The following is a 10,613-nucleotide window of genomic DNA, read 5'->3' as shown; positions in this document are numbered from 1 at the left end:
AGGTTTATAGCCTCATTTACCCAGTCGCTGGATTTGTCAAAATATCGTAATAAAGTGACTGTACTAAAAATAAACCATATGATCCGCAAACGTCACATTTACTTTTTAAAAAAATTCAGGTAACGTTATTCATATGATATTAAACGTTTTGCATATGCGAACTTTCCGCATACGACTAAAGGGAGACGGAATTTCTTACTTACTTATTAGTACCTTTATTTGTTCATTATTATTTAATATGGTCAAACGGTGACCAAACCGATTTAGATAAAAAAAATGGGAATCATTTGTTTATTTTACGCTGCATGATGTAATTTAGTATTTTTGGGCACCCTAAAAACCGCATTGGAGTAACTTAAATACTAAATAAAAAGTTAAACACAAACAATAAAAAATTCATTTCAAAGCAAAGAAACACATGCATAGACGATGTACTCACCACAATAAATTTCAAACTCTTGGTCCATTGGATGCCACCCTTAGTGACGATATTCATACTCCATTCTTCTTTTCTTCTCTAGAAAATGTTTAAGCACACAATCGTAAAATTTAGTTTCATCCATTTTGAGTTCCTTTAATAGTTCCTTCTCAATGGACAAATGAGCAAGGGCTGACAACCTTTCCTGACCCATGCTGTTCCTGGCGAATGTCTTGATACGTTTCAACGTTGAAAACGATCTTTCAACTGACGCTGTTGTGGCTGGTATAGTCAGTACTAGGAGACACAGTTTGTGGAGTTCGGGCATCACTTGTTGTAATTCGTTGTTTACAATGTACTTCAAGATGTCCTTTACACTCTTATTGCGGAAACAATCCCGAGAATAGGCAATACTGAGCTCGGTGTGCAACAAGGTTTTGTCAAAATGCTGGATGTACAGTTGCATAAGCGATGAGAAGGCAGTTTCTGGAAATGTAGCAGCATACATGCGAAATTTCCCGCTATCGAGCAATTCAACAAATCGTAGGGCCTCAAGGTTTTCAAAACGTGAAGACAGTTGGCTTATGATGTTGTCTATAACTTCACAATATATACGTTGGTACTGAGATTTTGTGTCGCCTACATTGTTCCTCTTCCTTCTCGGCTGTGGTACTCCTGCAATATCTATTGTCCTTGTATAAATTATGTCAAATTGTTCTCGTTTCTTGGTAATGTCACTTTTGACACTTTCAATTTCTTTGAGGCAAAATCCAATATCCATAGTTTTTGTTTGCAGCACATTAAATAAATATCCCGTCAAGGAAAATATTTCCCCAAACAAGAGAAGAAAAAAGTTGGTTTCGAAACTATCCAGGAATGCCAAGAAACCACCCGCAGAAGAAATTGTTTCACTGTCCCAGTCTTGTGCATTGCCAATAATGTCCTCAAACATTTCAATTATCTTCACTCTATTTTCGGACGGTTTTTTTACAAGCCGTTCACTGTAGTTCCACCTGGTCTGAACCACTTCAGGTAACCTTGCTTTAACTATATCGTCGAGAGCAGCATTTCTTTTTGTCGAATGCGAAAAGAAAGAAGCAAGGCCACTTAGCGTCGAGAAAAACACTTTGCATTCACTAATGTTGCTCACTGTTTGAGAAAGTACTAAATTTAAGCAATGTGCAAAACAGTGAACAAATATTGCACTAGGGAAAATCTGTCTGACTCGTGCTTGTGTCCCCGAGAGATCCCCTGCCATTACGGCTGCCCCGTCGTATGTTTGACACACCAATTTTGATTCCCAGCCTAGTTTTCGAATTGTTTCAACAACGTGGGCAGCAATTACAGCTGCAGTTCGGTTCCTGCTGACATCCTCAAACCCCCAGAAACGCTCAACAATTTTTCCTGACTTCGTCACGTAACGAAACATCGTCGAAAGTTGCGATTTCCGTGATACGTCCGAGGATTCATCGATCATAATAGCTACGAACTTGGTTTCACTTACCTCGGCCTTAATTGCGTCCGTTATGACACCACTCGTGCTTTTAATAAGGTCATTCTGAATCTCACTTGACAAACCAGTAAATGTTGTAGAATTCTCCAAATGATTTGCCAGCAAAGTATCAAATTCTGCCAACATATTTACAAGTTCTACATAATTTCCACGGTTCAATGATGCCTCGCTTTCATTGTGTCCCCGGAATGATAATTCTTGACTACCAAGAAAGGTTGTTACACTTGCAAGACGCTTTAAAATATTGCGATTTTGACGAACAACTTTGTTATGGCGCTCGATTGTTACTAGTCTGTGGTGATCCAGAGCAAAATCCACACGAGATTTTCCGAATTCCTTCAGAGTTAAAAATGCCCTTATGTGAGATTCTGCTTTTTCATGTCTCTGTAATGCATTGTGCACGTTATTCAGATCACAGTATCCCTCACTTGACCACACGGAGTTCGTCTTGTGCACGGCGAACAATACGCATGGCCAACAGTACAACCTACTGCGTGCTTCACAACCTGCTAGCCAAATAAACTTGTGGTACAAATTGCTTTGGTAATGTCGCACAAAGCCCCTTGGGCTAACTTGTTTTAAGTCCGGTAAATGCGGTGTTGGTCGACCCCCTTCCACGATTTTCATTTTAACACTTATCTCTCTCGAGCTAAACGAAGCAATTTTCAATTGCTCAATAATATACCCGCACTTCACATCAACCGTTCCTACATACGCGTTCATTCCGATAAATTCACAGCACAAAACACGAAGCAACAAACACTCACACTATCCCACGCGCTTTCCACAACTGCAAATGCAAGCATCCACACAAGATCACTTTGAAAATCTCTGAAACAACAGAAAGTGATACCAACCTATTTCCTTAATTTTATCCGTCACAAAGGAAAGATATATCAGTTTGGAGATAAAAATTACGCGGAGGAATCAGAATCATTTCAGCAGAACGAGTATGTACATTAATATTTAAGTAATAAAGTGTCATTCAATGGCGTGCCCGGGGCGAAGGGGGGTGGATGGTAGACATAACCCCCTTTTGGCCCAGTATATCTAAGAAAAAACGTCAAAGGAAGGAAAAGATGACAAAATGGGGACCGTAAAAAGACCCTGGGAACACCACTTGCGTCATAATAATAGAACTTAAAACATATTCGGGCCTCCCCGATGACGCAGTGGTAGTGTCGTCGCCTTGTAATCAAGGGGTTCCGGGTTCGATACCCGGTGGAGGCACAAGTGTTTCAGATCCCATTTTAAACTGTAGGTCCAGTCCCGATTAGCCTTACTGTGCATAAAGTGGACTTAAAACAACAAATCAATCAATCAATCATTAAAACATATTCTTGTGCTCATAATATGCAGAATGTATACGATTTACTTCTATGCCATGTACAAATATCAGTAGATAGTTCTTTCTCAGATAGCTTTATTTTCACCCCAAGTTTTATTCAAAAGGAGTCAATTTATTGATTGTAAATTTGTGAAAGAGCTCACTTGAATTACTGCGTAAATAATTTGGCAGTTGCAAACACTGGTAGCGGTCAACATTTCTGGCGTAATTTGAGCTGGACCGACCAGGAAGCAGGGTGCAGGACCAAGGTCCGTCCAATCTTCCCTCCCTCCCTGAGAAAACTCTTCACGGGGGTGCAGAAATTCCACTGCCCCAACTCCCAATGTCAACTTCTTTTACGCGTTTTACATTTCGCGAAATCTAAAATAATTTGTAATATAATATGATATATATGGAATTTAGAACAGTGATAATAACTTCTTTTAGTTATTTTATGACTAACAATTATTATTATATTTGCGATCTTGTTTACGTGTTCATGAAGACAAATATTCGTTACTAGTTTTTGCTGGCAACGTACCCATAGATGAATCCTTCTGCTTTCGGTTGAACTCGGCTATTTTCGGGAATCACGCAAGCTCGGAAAGCACAGCTTTTTGTAGAAGCTTTGTGGACGGGTTCCACCAGAATTTCACGCTTCGCCATGTGACTCCTTCGGAGGCCTTATTTTCCCGCATAACGGTTGCAAGCATTGAGGCTGGTGCTTGCTACAGAGCTGCTGGGGGAGTTTGCGGCCGCATTTTTTCGCGAAATCGAGTGCGATGGAAACTAAATACGGTTAGAACATTAAGTACATTAAATGATATTCGAATTATGCAAGCAGTGCTTGCATTGCTTGTACTATATCTTCGCCTCTGAAAATAATATAGCCTATATATTTTAGAACTGAATTTGAAAATTCAGTCGCCAGGTGAATATTTACAAGCGCCCTGTATTGTTCTAACCCTGAATATACGAATTTGATGCACACGTAGGTACTGCATCTGGCAAATATCTGATGCGACTATCTATACGCGTCAATACAAGCGACACGAGTATTTAGGAAGCTTTTGGGCCGAAGCGACAAGCGATATATGCCGCATGGGAACGAGTCAATCAACAACAACGTTTCACACCGTAAAGCCCCGTTTCCATTACCACAAATTTTCCACGCAACATGACGCGCAGCATGCGACGCGGCATGTGCCAAGCATTTGTTGAAATTGAAACTTTCTGCAACATGCGGCGGCGCAAGTGTCGGGGACATGCGCCGCGGATAATGCGCCGCGGATAATGGAAACAGCCTGCAGCAAGTCCCTGGGGCACGGGCATGCGCACTAGAGTAGAAACAGACGACGCGACGACAACCAAGTGCTCGCTTTTCGGACTGAAGCGGCGTCACGACACAACGTCCTGTTATTTGAGTGTACTTGTTGTAGTTGGTTGTGTAGTTGTATGTGAGTGTTTGTTTTGTGGACAATATGGAGTGGTCGAAAGATAAAATAGTAAAACTTACAGAGCAATATGAACAGGAGTCAGTGTTGTGGAATGTTACCAGTTCGAACCACTGTATTGACCATCTTTAGACAAGTGAAATTACCACCAAATTATTACAATACAAGAGAAGAAACGCTGAACTACTCTAATGCACTGCACACGCTACACTGCGGTTCTGCACTCCAGTGTTGTTGCGGGCGTATTTTGAAGAAGTAGTTTTGAATTGGAAACAGTGCACTAAATGCCGCACAACATGCGCCGGCGGTTGTTGCGCGTCATGAGTCTGGAACTTGTCAGAATGGAAACACAGCTTAACGGCACGACAGGACACGCAAGTCGTGAAACCGTCACATGACGCGTGTCGAACCGAAGAGACACGACAAGCTGCACGTGTCGCTCGTACTGAGCCGTTTTCTCAATAGCGCGCATCGTGTCGCCTCGGTGTGACGTTCGCGCATGCGCGGTGAATGCTTTCTTATAGACTGAAGGGGCCCGTGTCGCTTGTCGTTTCGGTGTGAACTTCCCTGCCGCACAGGAAAGTTAATCAGGACAAATGGCTCGGTATTTATTTATTTATTCTTATTTGATAATACCTTCAACAGAGGTATATCCTCCAATGACAGAAGGCGTACATAATAATAATAATAATAATAGTAATGAATTTACAATTCATGATGGGTTAAAACAAGGAGATGCATTATCTCCATTGCTCTTTAATTTTGCCTTAGAATATGCTGTAAGGAAGGTAAAAGAAACTAAAGAAGGACTAAAATTAAATGGTGTGATTCAGTTGTTAGCATATGCAGATGATGTAGACTTACTGGGGGATGATGTGAATACAATTAAGAATAATGCTAAAATATTTTTCAAAACTGCTAAAGAGATAGGTTTGGAAGTTAACAAAGAGAAAACTAAATATATGCTTACAGGCCGAAACCAAGTGTTAGGTAATAATCAAAATCTAATTATTGATAACAACTCGTTTGAACCAATTTCCAAATTCAAATACTTAGGAGTAATATTAACAAATGAAAATTATATTAAAGAGGAAATAAAAAGTAGGCTTAATTCAGGAAATGCATGTTACTTCTCTCTTCATAAACTTTTGTCTTCTCGTTTAATATCTAAGAAACTAAAAGTTAAAATATACAAAACAGTAATTTTGCCTGTAGTATTATATGGATGCGAAACTTGGTCCCTTACATTGAAAGAGGAACATAAATTGAGAGTATTTGAAAATAAGATCCTTAGGAAAATCTTTGGACCTAAAAGGGATGAGGAGACAGGTGAGTGGAGAAGGTTACATAATTTAGAACTACATAATTTGTATGCATGTCCAGATATTATTAGAATAATTAAATCAAGAAGACTTAGGTGGGCAGGCCATGTGGCACGAATGGGAGAGGAAAGAGGAGTTTACAGGATTCTTGTTGGGAAACCTGATGGTAAGAGACCTGTAGGAAGTCCAAGACGAAGATGGAGGGACAACGTTGAGATGGACTTAAAGGAAATCGGTAGGGATGGAAAAGAGTATATAGAACTTGCTCAAGATAGGGAAAGATGGAAGGCCTGTGTTGCTGCATCCATGAACCTTCGGGTTTAAGAAGGCTAGGGAGTTAGTTAGTTAGTTAGAATAGCAATTACAAAATTACAATACTACAATTACAATAGAAACCATATGTAATCCAGTCCCAAATTTTATTCATTACATAAGTATAAACATACAGAGCAGTTATTATACATATTAATTATCACATGTTAGTACCTTCAGAATTGATCCTAATGTTTTTTTATAAGATCAAGAATGGCATAGAAAAATCTATGGAATGGTTATTATTATTAATCCTAATTTCATTATACAATCATATCACAAATCATATTAATCGGGTAGCTCTTAAATTTTTGGGTTTTTGGAATTTTGGGAATGAAAATATTTCTTAAATTATTATTCTTATGCTAAACTGAAATTGTCCAAGAATGCCATAATGGTCGAGCTTGAATTTTTCTCTTAAATTTCTATGTAGTATATCTCCAGGTTAAAGTGTCCATAATTTAGCAGGCCTAGTAAGAGTGCTAATGCTACAGCGCCTTGAATACGTAGTGTGGAAAACGAGCCAAGGAACTGGTTCCCGAGACGGATGACAGATGTCAGTGCCATCAGTATCCCAACTAATTTTCTTATGAAAGTATTGCGGCTTTGTTAGTTTTTTGTGGAATATATTGTGTAGATTTGTTTGTCTTAAAAGGCGGTAAGTGAATTGATGGAAACAGTTATATTTGTGGAGTGATTTGCAGTCACGAAATGGCATTAATTTGAAAAGAAAAGTAAAATAAAATCAATAAATAGCATGTGTAATACAAGAAGAAATATCGTAATGTGATTCCGGACGTCAGGTGTTGGATTGTCTACTAGAGTTTATTTTTCTGTTATTAGATTATAAATAGTAGACTAATTGAGAGATATTTCATACCGAGGCGACAAACCACAAGTGTCGCTTGGAAGCGAGCAGTCGGTAATCAATGCAGCCTTTCGAATCGTAGGGACACAAGCTCTGACTGCATTGTTTCCTCAAGGAAATATTAGACCAAAGCGGCAGGCGACGGGGATTTCACATCAAAGCAACACAAGTTCTTCGGTCCAAGGCAGCTTTCAGACCGAAGCGACATGCGACACATGTCGCTTGGAAACGAGCCAATTAAGAGCAACGTTTCACACCGTAGCGGCATGACGGGCAGCACAGGTCAGCGTTCGGTTGCTGAAATCCTCAAGCGATAAGTGTCGCGTGCAGCTTGTCGCTTTGGTGAGCAATCTCCCTAAAGCAAGACACTCATTGCGTCGCGCATGCGCGAACAACAAACCACAGAAACACGTTGCAAGCTATTGAGGAAATGGCCCTGTTTGACAACACGCAAGCGACACGTGCGGCTTATCGTGTCGCCTAGATCTGTTGTTGTAACGTGAGGTTTATCGTGTCGCCTAGATTTGTTGTTCGCACAATTAGCAGCAAACGCTTGCTAATAGACTGAAGGCACCATGTTGCTTGTCACTTCGTTGGGAACTCCCCCTGTAGCGCGTCGCTTCGGTCTGAGTACCCTTCCTTTAAGCAGTTTTCCGACCGAAGTAACAAGTAGCACGCGACATATGCTGAACCTGTCGCTTGCTGAACGGTTTGCTGTTTGGACCCCTATGCGCAATGAATGCTATTTTACAATCTGGAAGTGTCTGTGTCACTAGTTACATCAGTGTCAATATCCCGTGTCGCTTGTCCCATTGGTCTAAATGTTTTCTTACACTCATGTCGATGACACTAAAGAAGTTTTGTGGGTTTCCCTTTGACGTTTCATGGAATCATCAGTTATCATCATAGCCGCGATTAGTTTAAAGCGGAAGAAGAGAGACAGTAAATATCAAAAATATAAATGCTTCAGTGTGTATTTCTTTAAAAGAAATGATGATGATGATAATATTAATGATAACAATCAACCTAAATCATACACAAAAATTTTTGTTACCAAGAGCATTTCACACGCATATTTTGTCCCGTATTATTAATGAAAGTCACGATAACAGAACGTGGTCGACTGTCTAGAATGTTCGTTAATATCTTCATGACCACTGTACCAAATATCATAGCAATTATCACATTGATTGAAATGCTTCATGTAAAAGAGTCAGACATTGCAGCGAAAACTCCATTTACTTCCATTATAAGCAGACGAATAACACGTAACGGGGCCGACACCAGCGCCTCGAGCGGTAGATTCGAGTGCAACTCGCCAGAGATCCCAGAACAGTGCCGTTTTCCACACTACGTATTCAAGGCGCTGTACTAAGGCTATCGCCTTGTTTGAAGGCGTGCTGGGTTCGGTCCATGATGGAGGCACGTTGCCTAGTTGTTCGGATTCCTCTTTAAACTGTGCGTCCACGTTGCTTTTGTCTTAAAATCACCTCACAGATTAGCTTATGTGAGCATTAAGTTGGTTTGACATGCTTTTAACAGCCAGATGAGCAAATTTCTTTGGTTGTCCAGTGGGATCCATGAGTATAACCGTGCAAATTGTCCATGACTATCTTCATTATTCTTATATCTTACATCCTAAGTATTTTTAAGCGGTTGATTTTTATGTGTGTTGATGTAGAAGTTGTGTCAACAGCTTGTTTTGAATTTGCTATTAATTCTTGAAGCTCTGATTGGGTCGAATAAAGTGCACGAACATGGTGATGGGCAATTTGCACAGTAATACTTATGGATCTCACTGTACCAGTTATTATCAGGGGTAGTCACTAATCATTAAGGGAAGGATTTTAAGGTGCAGCACCCTTCCAAAAATATAGCTGTTTTTATACCGATTCTTTTGAGATATATATTTTAAGACGTGAAGGCAAGTAAAATGAACATACTTTGTTGCATCTTTTTGCACACTTTCGTGAGATTCTTCATGATTTATCTCATATTTTACCACCTCTTTAATGCTTCAGCACCTTCAGCACCTTCAGCAGTGGCGTGGGCATTAGCCGATTCACAGTTGTGTAAAAAAAGTATCAATCCGCGCACATGGAAATTCAAAATCGTACTAGCAGTTATTCCTTTCGAAAATAGATGGCACTGCACTTATACATTTACCATAGCTGATTTTGGTGCAAATTCGAACCCAAATATACAAAGGTTTTGCGTATTACAGTTTTAAAGATTTCTTCGCAAATAAGTACTGAAAGTTCAGAGAGGAAGCAAGTTATAGACATTTCAAAACTGCCTCTCTCTTGCATTTCAAAATCAGAAAGTTTATTGCTGCAGTAACATAAGTTTTCAATCTCTCCCCCGTTCACTACAAGACCAGAACTTTTCACGAACCACCGAAGAAGAAACAGAGAAACTTCTGCACAGTCCTCCAACTACGAGCCCTGAACTCACCACGCCAAAGCAAGTCCAGATGGCAAAGTTCCAGGCCTGGACAAAATAACACTGGACATGCTAAAGAAGATTCCAAGAAAAATGCTAGTACTCATCAAACTATTCAAAGCAATACTGAAGACAGGACACTTCCCAGAACTCTGGAAGACCTCAAAAATCTGTGCTATACTGAAATCGGGATAGAACCCCAGAACGCCAAAACGTTACAGGCCGGTAAGCCTGCTTTCGCATCTAAGCAAGGCCGTAGAGAGGATCATCCTAAGCAGAATCCAGAAACAAGTAGAGGAAACTAACATCCTACCTAACTTCCAATTCGGGTTCAGGAAAGCTCATAATACAACAGGACAGCTAACAAGAGTGGTGGACCATTTAACCACCAAATTCAATAGAAAGAACTACTCCCTAGGAGTCTTTCTAGATGTAGAGAGCGCATTTGACGGAGTTTGGATAACAGGACTCATCCGAAAACTATTCCAGATGCCTATTCAAGATACCTACTCGCATTTGATAGCCAGAAACATCAATGCAGGAGTTCCCCAAGGCTCCACACTAGCACCAATCCTACCGATAGTACCAGGATGCTTCTCAGCGCTATGTGCAGATGGCTCTGCATTTTTCGCTACCAGGAGACTTCTCAAGTACTGCTACAAAACACTAAATAGACAACTAGAAGAAATCCAACAATGGTCCACGAAATGGAGGACAAAAACTAATGCAACCAAAAGCACTGCAGTAATCTTCGCCAGAAGAAGAAACCAAGAGCAGAAAACACTGGAGCTCTTTGGCCATTAGATATCACATGCTAAGACTGAACGATACCTAGGGCTAACACTGGACAACACACTAACATTCAAGACACATGCAGAAGCAATGCATCATAAAGGCAACCAAAGAATCGGAGGACTATATGCACTATATATAAATCTACAATTAGCACTAGAAAAA

General features: G+C 40.2%; 1 protein-coding gene across 1 annotated transcript; it reads right to left on the bottom strand.

Moving 5' to 3' along the window:
- Positions 1-479: 479 nt before the first annotated feature.
- Positions 480-2,057, bottom strand: LOC145994486 (zinc finger MYM-type protein 1-like). The gene has a single exon (XM_083130623.1). It carries the CDS (start codon positions 2,055-2,057, stop codon positions 480-482), a length of 1,578 nt encoding a protein of 525 aa, XP_082986749.1.
- Positions 2,058-10,613: the final 8,556 nt, after the last annotated feature.

The sequence above is a fragment of the Lepisma saccharinum genome, chromosome 10, assembly GCF_977018435.1.
Source record: "Lepisma saccharinum chromosome 10, izLepSacc3.1, whole genome shotgun sequence".
Classification (NCBI taxonomy): domain Eukaryota; kingdom Metazoa; phylum Arthropoda; class Insecta; order Zygentoma; family Lepismatidae; genus Lepisma; species Lepisma saccharinum.
The sequence above is the reverse complement of the archived record's forward strand: the minus strand, read 5'-3'. Positions and strand labels throughout refer to the sequence as shown.

Excerpts from the sequence above, each read along its gene's own strand:
- LOC145994486 (XM_083130623.1), bottom strand. The coding sequence starts at position 2,057 with ATGTTGGCAGAATTTGATACTTTGCTGGCAAATCATTTGGAGAATTCT.